The following is a 16270-nucleotide window of genomic DNA, read 5'->3' as shown; positions in this document are numbered from 1 at the left end:
AAACTATAAATCAATACATGTGTGATTTACGTTGGTTGGGTCCGGGAAGGCAGGGTATCTAAGTGTGTGAGGAAGGTCTTGCAGGTTACGGATGGAGTCCATTTAGTCAGCTACATTTATCTTAGAAATTTTGAAAGCATTCAAGAAACTGGGAAGCCTGAGGAATGCGGAGGGAGTCAAGCTTCGTGGCAGGCAGATGAAGTTTCATAGGTGGTGGCCAACTTCAGACAGAACAAGTGTCTTAAAAAGGAGTCCCAGGTCAGGTGCGGTGACTCAAACCTGTAATCCCAGCACTTTGGGAGGCCAAGACGAGAGGATTGCCCGAGTCCAGGGGTTCAAGACCAGCTTGGGCAACTTGGTGAGTCCTCATCTCTACCATAAATCAAAAAATTAGCCGCGCATGGTAGTGTGCACCTATAATTCCAGCTACTTAGAAGGCTGAGGCTGAAGGATCACCTGAGCCCAGCAGTGAGCATGCCACCATGCTCCAGTCTGGGCGACAGAGGGAGACTACCATTCAAAAAAAAAGGAGTCCCCAAAAGACAGCTTTACATAAAATACTTTGGTTTTGCTTCTTTATCTGTTATGTGCTATTATGCCAGAGCCAGTTGGAAAGTAAACCACACCAAATAGTTAATTTAAAAGCCTGTGTCTTCAGCTCCCTTAGTTAGGAACTTGGCAAGGTTAGGAGAAAAAGGTCAGCGTGTAATCCTCAATCTGTAATATCAACACTTAAAACGTTATGTAGAAGTTCAAGTTCCTGCACCCATCCGTCTAATTCTCACGTGAAGGTATCTACCTAAGGTTAAAAACGTCATGCATGTTCCTCGGACTGTTCCCTGAATGCACGTGGGCTTATCTCCAGGATGTGTTCTCCTGCCTCTGACGATGGACAGTGGATCTTTTCTGAGTGTGCACTACACCTCACTTCTGCTTCAATTTCTCCACTAGGCTTTTCCCTTGTGTTTCCCATATCTTTTCCCCCCAGGCTACTTAGGAGGCATCACTCCTTTCCCTCTGTCTTGCTTTCTTCTGCCATTCCTCTGATGCTTTTGTCTTTCTGACCTTCCCTTCCTTGCAGTCCTTCCTGCCTGTTGGGCAGGGAGCATGGAGTCTTAGTGACCTCAGGGTCTCTGAGCCTCTGCAGGAAGTAGGTACAACCCTGTGCAAACTTCATGGTCATGGGAGCCTCTAAAAACCAGGAGAGATTCTTGTTTTCAATGTCCAGGAGCTTGTCACGGTGCCTCTTTTGTTATTTATTTCAAGAGCAGAGGCAATGACCATCCAAACCCAAAGTGAAGTAGTGGCCTCTCCTCACCTGGGAAGAAAGCCTTGAGGACAGCAGAGGCAAAGCAGGTGTCACAAAGACCCTAGGCTGTTGAGACCTAATTTGTTCATTGCTTCTCCTTCTGAAATTACCAAGTTTTAGTCATGAGCAAAACATCTAACACGGCAGTTCGAAGTAACTTGCCACCAGTCCAAAATATATTTTTCAGCAGTGCAAGGCTTTCAAGCTTCAGTGCACCACGAGAAACCCTGAGCCCTGACATCTGTCTTACCATGTATCCACATCTTTGAGTTCTTACTACGTTTATTCCTTTTGGGTTCTTATAGTTCTTGACCTTTCTTCCATGCAGGGAACTCATCCATGGACATGCCAAGATTTTAACACACCCTTAGGACAAATTTGATGGCGAGTAAAACATTAAAATGATTTTTGGTCTCCTATATTAATAGTTCAGCATTAAAGTTCACCATAGGCTTCTGCATAAGTTTCTAATGTTTCAAGTTAAAGCCCACTTTTCACTCCTTTCTCTTCTGCTTAGGAAAACTCAGTGAAATGCAAGTGAGATTGATATTATCACAGGGATAAGCTTGAACTTGATCTAATTTAATTTACTTTTGAATCAATGTCTCATACTGTCACCCAGGCTGGAGTGCAGTGGCATGATTATCGCCACAGCCTCTACCTCTTGGGCTCAGGCAATCCTTTTGCCTCAGCCTCCCAAGTAGCTAGAACTATAGGCATGTGCCACTGTGTCTGGCTATTTTTTGTTTTTTTAATAGACACGGGGTCTCGCTAGGTTGCCCATGTTGGTCTCGAACTCCTGGGCTCAAGCAATCCTCCTGCCTCAGCCTCCCAAGGTGCTGGGAGTACAGGCGTGAACCACTGCACCCGACTGATTAATTTTTTACAAAGAGTGGATCATTCACAAACTCAATAGTTTACCTCTTCTTAGTAACAAACTACATCTACCACAAATGATGACTAATCGAGACCCAACAAGGTGTCAAAGCACCTGTGTGGTGGCCACATGGAAAGTCGAGGGTGGTATTCAGAGGGTGGCTATTCGCACGCTTAAAGGGTCAGGCCCCATGGGTTCGGTCTCTATGGACATGTCAGAGGATGAACACAGAAAGGTGGGATGCCCTTGTAACACAACTGGATGGGAGTCCTGGTCCTAATAGCACAGACATACCGGCAGACTGACAAGTGCACCAGCTCACGACATCCTGGGAAAAGACGTGTTCTCGGGGAGACCTCTGATCAAATTGGTCTTCTCGGCTGATGCCACTGGGTTTTGAGATGGGGACAGACATTTCTTTCTAATCCTAATGAGACTTTTCTTAATCCAGAAAAACCAATACCGGCTGAACGCCATCGAGGGTCGAGTCACAGACAAGAAGTTGTGCCGTCACCAGTGTTTCCTCCTGCCCAGAAGTAAGAATCCTTTCCTTTCAAACGTTTCCTGTTGTTGCTGCAGGAGTTAACACACGTGTGTTGTTTCATTGCATGGTGATGCTGGCTTATTGTGTTGGTAAAGACTCAAAATTTCATTGTTTTTGCAATTACATTTTAAAATGTATTAAGAGGCCAGGCACGGTGGCTCATGCCTATAATCTCAGCACTTTGGGAGGCCGAGGTGAGAGGATTGCCTGACCCAGGGGTTCGTGACCAGCTGGGCAACATGGTGAAACCTCGTCTCTACAATAAATGCAAAAATTAGCCAGGCATGGTGGTGCATGCCTGTAGTCCCAGCTGCTTGGAAGGCTGAGATGGAAGGATCGCCTGAGCCCAGCAGGTCGAGGGTGCAGTAGCTGAGATCATGCCACTGCACTCCAGCCTGATTGACAGTGAGACTGACTCAAAGAAAAAGGTGTTAAACAACTTTAAAAGAACTGTGTAGAGTTGCAGAGACCTACTAATTGCATTAATTATTGGACTTGACTAAAATACAATACCTTAATCAAGGTTCCTCTTTTTTGAAAATTCCAGGGAACAGTCTCACTTGTCTGTAAGGTTTTGATGCCACTCCTGTCTTTAGAAATGTTTTATTGGCCATTAGTATTGATTGCTTTGTGATGTACCCTTCAGAGCACCTTCAGTGTAAATGAAAAGTCAAACATACTCATAGCGTGCTTTGCCCTTTTCATCTGAAATTCTTTCTTAACTAATCTGAAATTCTTTCTTTCAGACAAATTCATCAGAAACCCATACCTCCGCCAAGTAAGTACAAGGAAGTCATGAAGGGCAGTGTCAGGTCATGGTCAAGGCTGGATCTCAGTGTCTGGCAGACCTGGGTTCTAACACAGCACTTCCAGCTGCGTGATCTTGGTCTCTTCTCTTAGTGTTTCCTTGTCTGCAAAATGGGGCCAAGAATATTTATTTCACAGAGTTATTTGGAAAAGTAAACAGATACAAGACAATTTTTACTTTTTAAAAATAATGATTGACTGTCTTATTGATCATGCAATTTAAAAAATCTTTTATTTTTTACAAAAGCAATACAACTGTTTTTAAAATAAGAATATAAGTAAACAACATAGGGAAGTACCCGGTATCATACTTGGTACCTAGAAGATCCTCAGTAAATGGTTTATTTAAATTAAATCTAAAATCCAGGCAAGGTGTGATAGCTCATGCCTGTAATCCCAGCACTTTGGGAGGCTGAGGTGGGAGAATTGCTTGAGTCCAGGAGTTTATGAACAGCCTGGACAATATAGTGAGACCCGGTCTCTACAAAAAAAAAAAAAAATTAGCTAAGCATGGTGGCGCATGCCTGTGATCCCAGCTATTGGGGAGGTTGGGGCAGGAGGATCACTTGAGCCCAGGAAGTCGAAGCTGCAGGGAGCTGTGATCATGTCAATGCACTCTAGCCAGGGCGACAGAGACCCAGAGTCAAATAAATAAATAAGCAAGCAAACAAATCTAAAATCTATCTTAATGATCACAAAATGATCTACAAACTGTATCCTGAAAAGAGGATATGTCAGTATCCTCTTGGGATAATTTTCCCAAGGCAAATGTCACCCTAACAATATATGAATTCGTTCGTGACCATCCTGGGCAACTTGTCTCTACAATATACCAAAAAATTAGCCAGGCGTGGTAGCATGTGCCTGTGGTTCCAGCTAGTTGGAAGACTGAGGCAGAAGGATCGCCCGAGCCCAGCAGGTAGATGCTGGGGTGGCCGTGAGTTTGTCACTGAACTTCAGTCTGGGCAGCAGAGTGAGACTCTGACTCAAAACCAAAAAGAACAACAAAAAAATGTGAATTAGATAAGTCAGAGTCACAGAATGTAACTGCCCAAACCTTAATTTGCTTTCTACTCAGTGTAGAAAAATAGAAGAAGGAAACTCTGCCTTACATAGACAATTTTGGGTATATTCCAAAATAATCAAGAGTAAATCTATTTAAATAAACAGAATAATTGTCACAAGCAAAAAATATATGTACTTTTTTTACTAAATGTATTTTTAAGATTTTAATAACAATTTTTTTTCTTTTGAGTTGGAGTCTCACTCTTGTCACCCAGGTTGGAATGCAGCGGCATGCTCACGGTCACTACAGCCTCAACCTGCTAGGCTCAGGCAATCCTTCTGCCTCAGCCTTCCAAGTAGCTGGAACTACAGATGCATGCCACCATGCCTGGCTAGCTTTTGTGATTGATTGTCGAGACAACATCTCATCAAGTTGCTCAGACTGGTCTCGCACCCCTGGGCTCAGGCTATCCTCTCGCCTCAGCCTCCCAAAGTGCTGGGATTACAGGCGGAGCCACCGTGCCTGACCTATAATAATTTTATTCATCTTAAATAAATGAAAGTTTTACTAAGTTTTTTTTTTAAGTTCTGACAACACAAAGTGAAAATTATTTGGCTATAGAAATGAATTTTTTTTTTTAGTTGAGGTCTCACTCTGTCACCCAGGTTGGTGTACAGTGGCACGATCACGGCTCACCACAGCCTCCACTTCCTGGGCTCAAGTGATCCCCCTGCCTCAGCTTTCCAAGCAGCTGGGACTACAAGCATGCATTACCAGGCCTAGCTAATTTTCTGATTTTTTTGTAGAGACGATGCCTCACTTTGATGCCCGGGCTGGTCTTGAACTCCTGGGCTCCAGCAATCCTCCTGCTTCAGCCTCCCAAAATGCTGTGATTACAAGCTCGAGCCACTGCACCCAGCCTATTTTTCATTATTTAAAAAGGTGTATCGGCCGAGCTCGGTGGCTCAGCCTGTAATCCCAGCACTTTGGGAGGCCAAGGTGAGTGAATTGCCTGAGCCTGTGGGTTCGAGACCAGCCCGGGGAACATGGTGAGACCTCGTCTCTACAATAAAATAAAAAACATCTGGGCATGGTAGATCACGTCTGTAGTTCCGGCTACTTGGAAGAGTGAGGTGGAAGGATCGCTGGAGCCCAGAAGGTCAATGCTGGGATGACTGTGAGCGTGCATGCCACTGCTCCAGCCTGGGCAAAGGAGTGAGACTCCAACCCCCCCCCTCCCAAAAAGGTGTATCATACCTCCTGCTGTTTTTCAACCCAAGTCATTCTTTCAATTGCTACTGGACGTCTATGTGTATGCCAGGCACTGGTCTTGACACAGGAGAGAACAAGAAGGAACACAACAAATAAAGACTCTGTCCTCATGAAGCTTGCATTCTATTGAAGGAGACAGGCAGAAAAGAAAAACACATAAATAGCATCATATTGGGTAAATGCTAACTCCTATAAAGAAAGCATGGTGGAAAGGCTGATGGCAGAGTCATGGAGGCAGGAGGGCTGCTGTTTCAGATGGGGGTTCTGGGAAGGCCTCTTCTGTGAAATGAGCCTAGTAGCCCCCCTACAAAGAACTGTGTGAGGACGAGATGCCCTCACATGCTGAAAGCAAAACAGAGTGTTCAGGATGAGGAACTTTGCCACGGGAACCCTTCCAAGGGCAAATTGCAGAAGCCACCGACAGCCTTTGCTGTGTGCCTTGGGAAAGTCTGCCCCCCACCACCTTGGCTGCTGTCCTGGGGAGTTCTGTCCCCCCATTAGAGTACCCCTTCTTTCAGGCCCACATGTGTGGGGCTGCCGGCCCTCACTGCCCCCTCCTCTTACAAGGGAGGCTGCCTTCCGGGAACATCCAGGGAACTGTTAGCTGAATGAAGCGCTTACTTCACTCAGAACCATTTCTCTTGCAGACTTCCTTGTCCTAATAAAGGATGACCTTGGTTGCTCTGGTCATCCCCTCTTTCTTTCTTTCTTTTCTTTCTTTCCTCCCTCTCTCCCTCCATCCTTTCCTTCCTTCCTTCTTTCTTTCCTTCCCTTCCCCCTTCCGTTCCCTTCCCTTCCATTCCATTCTGATTTTCTTTCATGGGGTCATGCTCTGTTGCCCAGCTCATAACTCCTGGCCTCAAGCGATCTTCCTGCCTGTGTCTCCCAAAGTGCTAGGATTACAGGGTGAGCCACTGTGCCCAGCCTAGCGTCTCCCCTGACTCCTCACCTGCTTTCTTCACCCACTTTCCAGCTATCCCTTCAAACTAGATCTGGAATCCAACCTCTCTTTCTCACTCCTTCCACTGCTGTGACATGTTCCAAGCCACTGTCACTTCCAGCAAGACCACGGAACTGGCCTCCCTCTCTGCTCTTGCCGCCTTTTTCCAGCCCAGCAGCCAGAACGACCCTGCGATAAGCTCATGCTGCTCTTCTATTCAAAACCCTCCAAAGCTTCCCGTATCAAGGTTATGTTCATTAAAGCTCCAGTGATGTTAGGAATCCCCCAGAGCCTATAAATCTTGTTCCCTCCTTGACGCCTTCACCCCACGATCCTCTCCCCTTTTCTCACTGTATGCCAGGCACAATGACCTTGCTCTTCCTAGATGTCCCCAACCCTCGCATTTACAGGCCCCTCCGCCTGGAACATTCTTTCCTGAGATGCCCACATGCCTCCTCCCTCTTCACCTGCAGGTCTTGTCCAGGCGTCACCTCAGCAAGGCTGCTTTCTCTGCTTTATTTTTCTCCATAGCATTTATGACTCTCATATTGCATACATATATATTTACTTAAGTCTTTATTGCCCATCTTAACCCATTACAATGTAGGCTCCAAGCAGGCAGGGCATTTTGTTGTTTTGTTGACTGCAGTATTTCTCCATTGCCTTGATCCTTGGGCAAGGACCCAAGAATGAATGAATGAATGAATACAGCTATGTATTTCTCTAGTGCACATACCTCCACATTTAGATTGTAAACGCCTTGTGGTCGTTTATGCCTGAAGGCACTTTAACACTATTATTATTATTATTATTTGCGTTAAGAGTCTCACTCCGTTGCCCAGTGACCTGCTCACAGTCACTCCAGCATTGACCTACTGGGCTCCAGCGATTCTTCTGCCTCAGCCTTCCAAACTGCAGGCACGTACCACCACACCTGGCTAATTTTTGATTTATTGTAGAGATGAGGTCTCGCCAAGTTGCCCGGGCTGGTCTCAAACCCGCGGGCTCAGGCAATCCTCTTGCCTTGGCTTCCCAAAGTGCTGGGATGACAGGCTGCCACCGAGCCTGGGCTTTAACACTCTTAAAATCACTGTAGATCCAGAGAGCTTTGGTTTACATGCTTCCTTCTGTTGACACTTGATATATCAAGAATTTAAACGGAAGCATTGTAAACATATTTATTAATCCATTTAGAAATAACATTAAACTCATTACATGTTAACATGAAGAATAATTGTATTTTCCAAACAAAAAGTTTGGTGGGAAGAATGGCATTGTTTTACATTTTGTACATTTTTTTAAAGTCAGGATCTCACTGTGTTGCCCAGGCTGGAGTGCAGTGGCAGGATCACAGGTCACCACAGCCTTGACCCCTGGGCTCAAGCGATCCTTCCACCTCAGCTTTCTGAATAGCTGGGACTAGGGTGTACACAACCGCACCTGGCTAATTTGGTTATTTTTTTGTAGAGATAGGGGTTTTGCTATGTTGCCTAGGGTAGTCTTAAACTCCTAGGTTCAAGCAATCCTCCCACCTTGGCTCAGGTGCTGGGATTACAGGTGTGAGCCACCATACCCAGTCACATTTTGTAAATCTCTTTAACATCTGGAGTAACAGAGACTGCTGGATTCTCATGTTTTTACATTCAATCTGTTGCCATATGTTTTTCTGGTTGAAATATATGAAGAAAATCGGACTTCATAGAGACAGGTAATTGGAAAAGAAAAGACCTCTTGAGCCTCTGAAAGGATCTTGGGAATTTCCAGGGGTCCTCAGGCCACATTTTTTGAACCATTGCCTTGAGAATTTTTTGGGGGGAGGTGTGATCCCCACAGCACCTGACACAGTGTTGGGGTGTAGGCATGGTGATGCTTCAAGAACTAGTGAAGACTAATTGAAGGTCGATTCTATCCTTTCAGGATTTCCAGAAGGGGGAAGCCCAACTGTGGATGGGCCACTACCCAGTGTTTCGCCTAACTCCAGTATCTCAGAACAGGTATGAAACGAACTCGATGTCACAGAATTGCTGCCGGGAAATTACAGGAAAGAGCATCTCTTCTGAGATGAGAGCACTTGGACCGAAGCTTGACAACTGAGTCTGCATTTTAAGTCAGTTTGTGAGCTGTCATTTATCAATGGATACAAAATATCCAATTTTTTTTTCAGTGACTATAAGACCTTGCTCCATTTAGTCTAGATTGTATTCCAGATGCCCTGAAGGAAACACAATCAGTGTTTCTTCAAAACTAACATGGAAGCCAGGCATGGTGGCTCAGGTGTGTAATCTCAGCACTTTGGGAGGCCAAGGTGAGAGGATTGCCTGAGCCCACGGGTACGAGACCAGCCCGGGCAACTTGGCGAGACCTCATCTCTGCAATAAATCAAAAAATTAACCAAGAGTGTTGGCGCATGCCTGTGTGGGTCCAGCTACTTAGAAGGCTGAGGCAGAAGGATTTTCTGAACCCAGCAGGTTGAGGCTGTGGTGGCCATGAGCATGCCACTGCACTCCAGCCTGGTGACAGAGTGAAACTCCAACTTAAAAAAAAAAAGAAAAACAAAAAACTAACACAGGATGTGATGTTTTCATTGCTTTTCTTCCAGCATAGATTTTATTTAAACTTTGTAATTTCCTCAGAATAGATCTGTAATGGCTTATGATGTTATAACACATATAAGACAGCATAATTTATAAAGAGACTGAGAGGTTGGGCATGGTTGCTCATGCCTGTAATCCCAGCACTTTCGGAGGCCAAGGCAGGAGCATTGCTTGAGCCCCAGAGTTCAAGAGCTGCCTGGGCAACATAGTAAGACCCCAGCTCTATTTTTCTTTAAAAATAAACAAATCAATAAAAATAAAAAGAGACAGAAAAGATTCTGTGCCCTTAGGTAAGTCTCTCTAAGCTTATGTAAACATATATGTAAACATGTAAAATACAGTTAATAGCTTGTGTCCTTCTTGCCTTCAAAGAAGGTGTATATCCTTACTTGTGAGAATCAAATAAGATAATATTTGGAAAAACACTTTGGAAAATTATAAAGCACTCCACAAGACAACAACAACGAGAGCATCATGGAAAGGGAGGGTCTTGCTTATTTTTAGGAGAAGGAAATGAATGGTCCAGGAACCTATTAGGATTTAGTTGTGTTCAAGTGCCAAGTTTCGCAGCTAAGGCCAAAGCGGGGAGGGAGAAAGGGAAGGGGAGGAATCAGTGGTATAATCTGTGTAGTTGATCAAAGAAAGCATAAAGCTCATTTTCAAATTAGCAGTCCCGATGTAGTGAAGCCTGCCTTAGCAGTGCAGACGGAGCTTGGCTTCCAGTGCACAGATATGAGCGATGCTGAGGACCGGCTCAAGCTCACTGATGCCTTCCATTTCACAGGAAGCTGATGTTCACTGCAAGTCGTGGTACGCCGGGGCCTGCGATCGCAAGTCTGCAGAAGAGGCGTTGCACAGATCAAACAAGGTCGGATCATTTTTAAATCCCATGACTTACCCTCAATCTAATTACATAATTGCGATGATGACACATGCAATTCCTTTATTCAAGAGAATCCGACATCCCTTCCTCTCTTGCAAACCCCTCCCTCTTTGTTCCTCCACCTCTTTCTACCTGGCCTTTTCTCCCTGCAAGGATTCCCTGCTCTCCAAACAGTAGGAGAGAAGAGGTGAGGAGGATATCCTTGGAGGGCTTGGTGCTACATGTGCTCAATGAGGACTGAGCAGTGGCTAGCTACTTTGGATCAAAGCATAGGGTTAAAATTTGAGTTAGGATGGCAACAAAATACTTGGAAGTAAATTTTTGGAGAGGCCAGCTTCAATCATGTAGGACCACTGGGGACAGTTTGGACAATCCACAGTTAAAATGCCACTTTTCAGGCAGGGTGTGGTAGCCTGTAATCCCAGCACTTTGGGAGGCCGAGGTGAGAGGACTGCCTGAGCTCAGGGGGACGAGACCAGCCCGGGCAACTTGGTGAGACCTTGTCTCTACAAGGAATCAAAAAATCAAATGGGTGTGGTGGTGTGCGCCTGTAGTTCCAGCTACTTGAAAGGCTGAGGCGGAAGGATCGCCTGAGCCCAGCAGGTCGAGACTGCGGTGGCCATGAGCATGCTACTACACTCCAGCCTGGGCAACAGAGGGAGACTCCAACTCAAAAAAAAAAAAAAGGAAGAAAGAAAGACACTTTTCACTTTCTTTCTCCCTCCTTCCCCCATATTTTTGTTTATTTGCACCCTACTTTGTCAGGAAACGTAACACTTACATACTGTTCTGCTCCCCCCCACCCCAACCCTTGTTGAAGTCCTGGTTCCACAATTAAATATACGAATGCTTTCCTTCAGTCCTTCAGTTGACTTCTCCAACTGTCTCTTTTGTTTGAAAATGTGCACCTGTCGTAAAGTCTCAGGAAAAACTGTGTTTCTATTATTCCCTGAGCTCCTGCACATTCAAAATTGTTTTTTCATCACCTGATACTTGGAAGAAATCTTGGCTGGATATAAAATCCTTAGCTTGAGTTTTAAAAGTCTGATGCTAATGTTATTTTCTCGCCCTTCGGTGGAATTGGATACCTGAAGGCTCTGCAAACTTTTTGTTATTAAAGTCTAATTGTATTGCCAACATATGTCTCGGAGTTGATTGTTCCAGGTCAGTTTTCTCAGGTAGACGGAAGCCCTTTTCCTCTGTAGCCTTCAGTTTTCTCTTCTGTCCAACACGTTTTCTTAGATTATAGTCTTAAAGGCAGATCTATTCTGTTGTTTTTTTTCTTATTCAGGGACTCAATTTACATGCATTTGGGATCTTTTTGTTATTCTCTCATTTCAGTTCCTGTCTTTTTTATTCTGTTGTACTTCATTTATTAAATCTCACTTTTTTTTTATGATCTTGATTGTTCCCAAGCCATCTTTCAGTGTTACCTATTAAATCTTTATTTGAAGCTCCTGTCCCTTGGACATTCTATAAGTTTTTCTTCATTTCTGAGATAGGTTTGTCTTTTTCTTACATTTTTTTCCTGAGTTTAAGATCAAGTCTTGTTGCGTTTCACTCTATTTGTCCATTTTTCTGTTTGTAATTTTTGAATTTATGATTCTAGAATATTTTAATGAAATGAATTTTAATATTTTACTTTGGGGGAACTTTCATATAAATTATTTGTGGAGAGAATTATTGTCAGTTGACAATTTTGATCCCCAATCTCTGTTTTCTTCTTATAGTGCTTTTGCATAGAATCTGTTTGATACTGTTTTTTCATAGGCAATTGGAGAACATGTGTCCCTTCCCACATTTCTAAGTTCTAGAAACATAATACCTTATTTAACACATCAAAAAGCTACACTGACCTCAGGGTTTCCTATGAGTACAGATTTTGCTGAACTATTTTCTTGGGACACAATAAAACCTCTAATCAATAATGCAAATCATGCTGCTAAATAGTCACCTTTGGAATGTAATATAGACATTCTTCATAAACTGATGTTCAACCTGCAGAAATATAATGCTGACCATAATTATACTTTTCTTTCATTAAACAGGATGGATCATTTCTTATCCGGAAAAGCTCTGGCCATGATTCCAAACAACCATATACACTAGTTGTGTTCTTTAATAAGCGAGTGTATAATATTCCTGTGCGATTTATTGAAGCCACAAAACAGTATGCTTTGGGCAGAAAGAAAAATGGTGAAGAGGTCGGTAGTTTCTCTTTTAATTCCACTGTATGCATTGAACACAACGGCATCTTACTGTATTAGGTGCCGGAGATAAGGGGAAAGGATACAAAGGTTCTTGGTCTTATGCTTGCATAAATATCATAGATAGAAAACAAGGTAAGGTATAATATTTGGGGCCAGGCACGGTGGCTCATGCCTATAATCCCAGCACTTTGGAAGGCCAACATGAGAGGATTGCTTGAGCCCAAGAGTTCGAGACCAGACTGGGCAACATAGTGAGACCTGGTGTCTACAAAAAATAAAAGAGTTAGTTGGGCATGGTAGTGTGCGTCTATAATCCCAGTCACTCGGGAAGCTGAGGCAGAAGGATCAACTGCTCCCAGGAGGTTGAGGCTGCAGTGAGCTGTGATTGTTCCATGTTCCACTGCACTGCTGCCTGGGCAAGAGAGCAAGACCTCGACTCAAAAAACAAAAACAAAAACAAAAACAAACTGTATTGGGACAGTATATTCTACAAGAAAACAGAAAAGGAAAAAATGATATGATATACAGCCTAGTTTTTTCATCCAGTTACTTAGTGAGATCAATCTGACCCAAGATTTTAGTCCAGGGCACATAAAAATCAAGGTTGAAATGTCAAGTAGAATTAAAGTTTTAAGAATCAAGGTCAAGGTCCAAAGCTCCAAAGCCAAGACCTGACATCTCAATGCCAAGGCAGAGGGGAAAGATCCATTCGACAACAGCCCTTGTATCAGTGTGAACTTTGGGCCTGCAGCAAAAAAGAAACATCACACAAGTCTTAAATATTAACCAGACATGAACTTTAATATCTCTTTAATCTGGACCAAACTCAATGCTTACCATATCTCAGTTTAGCCAGGTTGTTCCTATAAATGAATTGAAATAACCCATGACTGGTCCAGAAAGGGAGTAATACTTGTTCTGGTTTTGAATTATGAGTTGACTTTGAATAAATAGAATATAAGTTGGAGGGAAGGAAAAGGAGAAAAAAAATAAAGAACAATCTAAGCAGAGAAAATAGCATAAAACAAAGTTCATGTTAAATATTTATTTTCAAGAGTCCTTCAGAAAAAGCTACAAACATTGTAAACCCAGCACATGTTAGAAAATGTTTGTATTGTTAGAAAGTGTCATAATTGCTGTCATGTCTGTCTTCTCCTCTAGATGAGGCCAAGGACTATCTGTATTTCCAGAACCAGAGCACAATGTCTGGCTTCCTTATTTTGAAGTCTATTGAAGCCCCTTACCTATGCTTTAATCGAGATATTTTATTTTTGTTGTTGTTGAATTTTTGTTGTTGTTGAATTTTAGGAATTCTTTATATATTCTGAATTTTAACCCTTTTTCAGATGGAAGGTTTGCGAATATTTTCCTCCCATTCCATAGATTATTGTTACACTCTGTTGACTATGTTCTTTACTGAACAAAAATATTTAAGTTTTATATAGTCTTATTTGTCTATCTTTGCTCTTGTTCCCTGTGTTATTAGTGTCATATCCAAAAAATCATTGCCAAATCCAATATCATGAGGTTCTCTCCCTATGTTTCTTCCAGGAATTTTATAGTTTGGGGTTTTATTTTGCTTTTAATAAAGTCTCAGTTTAATTAGCAAATGCAAAACTTTTGAATCTGACAGCACTAATCAAGATCAAACTTTGTTTTTAAAATGTAGATTATATTATCATCTAACATTCTAAAGCCTCCCTAAAAGTCTAGTTCCTCCACAAGGAGCTTAAGGAACAAGGGAGCTGTCCTATTTAGAGGTTCTGAAATTCTCTCATATAAATTTTGAGTTCCCAGAAGCTCTCTGGACTTGTTCTGTTAGGAAACTCTGGGAACAAGGATTCCTGTTGGCTAATGAATCTTATTCTTACTTCAAAATTAACAGATCAGAGTTTCACCTCACTTCCAAGCCTATAGATTCCAAAATAAGTAGATACCACTATAATGGGAGAATTTATAAAGCTTTCTTTATTTGTTCAAACAAACAAACAAACAAACAAAAAAACATAAATTTATCTAGGAAATAACTTTTTCTTGGTTCTAAATTCCATAAAGTTATCACATCAGTTTTATAGCTAAGACTTTTGCAAGGTAATAGATAATTATATTATGTAAATAATGTAGAGAAATTCATTGTATGAGTTTCATATTTGACACTAAATAAAAAACAAGATATTAAAATATATCACAACTCAGTGACGTAAACTCTCTCAGTGGTTATGCTGATTGAGGATGACAGCTGCGTTTTTTATTTTACTGAGTTGTAACCTTGAAGGTTACAGTCTTTGTTCAACTAGATTTTTTTGTGGGCAGAATGTCAGCTGGGACTGAATAGCCTTTTCAAATTTGAGAACACGAGGGAAGACAGGAGGATGGAGCTCGAAGTTAACAGAAATGCCAATGTCTAATTCATCTATGTTTTCTTCTGTGCTTTCTAGTATTTTGGAAGTGTTGCTGAAATCATCAAGAATCATCAACACAGTCCCCTGGTTCTTATTGACAGTCAGAACAACACAAAAGATTCCACAAGACTGAAATACGCAGTCAAAGTTTCATAAAGAAAAACAAAGTCAATATCGTTACTTCAGACATTCCCCCCCATGTTTCTTCTTTGAGAAAAAGTCCCAAAGCTTTATATTTTGGATTATGAACCATCCAGTAAGAAAACAGAAGGTAGTGGCAGCTCCAGTGGAAGAATCCATTTCTTTTTAAGAAGCTCCTTTGAACTTGTTCTGCTGTTGTCTGGCCTGGTGAACTATTAATCATTTCTGGTGAGGTTGAGTTACCATACTACAAATATTCTCCAAATAAATGTCTTTATTTAAAAAAGGTGTAAATTATTTTCAGTCATGTAAGAAAATATATGCAATTTTCTAAAGAAAAAAAGTAATAATACTCTTATATAAAACAAAACTGCTGGGAATTTAAGCCCCTAAGATAAGCACTAAAGTAACTGGGCTGTTCACTGCTAGCACTTGACAATGAAGCCTTGGTTAAAATTACATTGTGAAATGGAAAATAAGATATTGCAGTAATGTATGATACTTGTAAGTACAGGCAAGGAAGATTTTTGTGAGTGCTTCCAACCATGGGAAATTCTTGTCCAAGATTATATTGTTAGTTTTGCTTACTAAAGATAGTTGTACCCTCTTTGTTCTGAATGTCTAACAAATGGAACCTAAATGTGATATGAGGGTCAGTGGAATAACAGCAAAACTAAAAGCCAGTCCCTAGGGAATCATCCCATAGAACAAGGGAAGAAGAGCAGATGTTGACAAACATTAAGGAATAAAAGAGAGACCATTGCAAGAACCAAGTCCGAGATCTTAGGTCTTCCCAGAAATGTGTCATACTTTGTCATATCAAAGCTTTTTTTTCTATTGTGCACTTTAGACAGCACGTGACATGATAAAGCAATGAATTAAGTCTAATAATTAAATGAGGACTACACTTGATCACTAATTAAGATCACAGTCTCTGAAAGAATTTTGAAAAACTAGAAGGTAATAATCTCAGAGTAACTCATAGACTCACTTGTGAAGATAACTGTATTTTTAAATGTCATATACTTTCATGTTACTATCCAAGTTACGGGTTAAATAATATTTCCCGCAAAAATATATATGTTGAAGTCCTAATTTTCTTTACCTCAGAATATGACCTTATTCGGAAATGGGGTCTTTATAGAGGAAGTCAAGTTGAGGTCAATAGGGTGGGCCTTAATCCAAGGGTTGGTGTCCTTATAAAAATAGGAAATTTGGACACAGTCACAGACAAGTAGAGGGAAGATTATGTGAAGAGACACCCAGGAAGAATACCATATAAAGA

General features: G+C 41.9%; 1 protein-coding gene across 1 annotated transcript in view; it reads left to right on the top strand.

The window, feature by feature from the left end:
• Positions 1 to 15265, top strand: part of BLNK (B-cell linker) — a 97742-nt gene extending 82477 nt beyond the window's left edge. Inside the window, exons 12-17 of the mRNA XM_021712914.1 lie at positions 2638 to 2722; positions 3477 to 3508; positions 8673 to 8749; positions 10134 to 10217; positions 12281 to 12436; positions 14881 to 15265. Coding sequence (XP_021568589.1) covers positions 2638 to 2722; positions 3477 to 3508; positions 8673 to 8749; positions 10134 to 10217; positions 12281 to 12436; positions 14881 to 15000 — 554 coding nt within the window. The 3' untranslated portion in view covers positions 15001 to 15265. The remainder of the gene's footprint in view (positions 1 to 2637; positions 2723 to 3476; positions 3509 to 8672; positions 8750 to 10133; positions 10218 to 12280; positions 12437 to 14880) is intronic.
• The last annotated feature ends 1005 nt before the right edge of the window (positions 15266 to 16270 follow it).

This window comes from Carlito syrichta, unplaced genomic scaffold (assembly GCF_000164805.1).
Source record: "Carlito syrichta isolate Samal-C Ts95f unplaced genomic scaffold, Tarsius_syrichta-2.0.1 Scaffold303721, whole genome shotgun sequence".
In the NCBI taxonomy this organism is placed as follows: Eukaryota; Metazoa; Chordata; class Mammalia; order Primates; family Tarsiidae; genus Carlito; species Carlito syrichta.
This window is presented reverse-complemented; position numbering and strand designations above follow the sequence as displayed.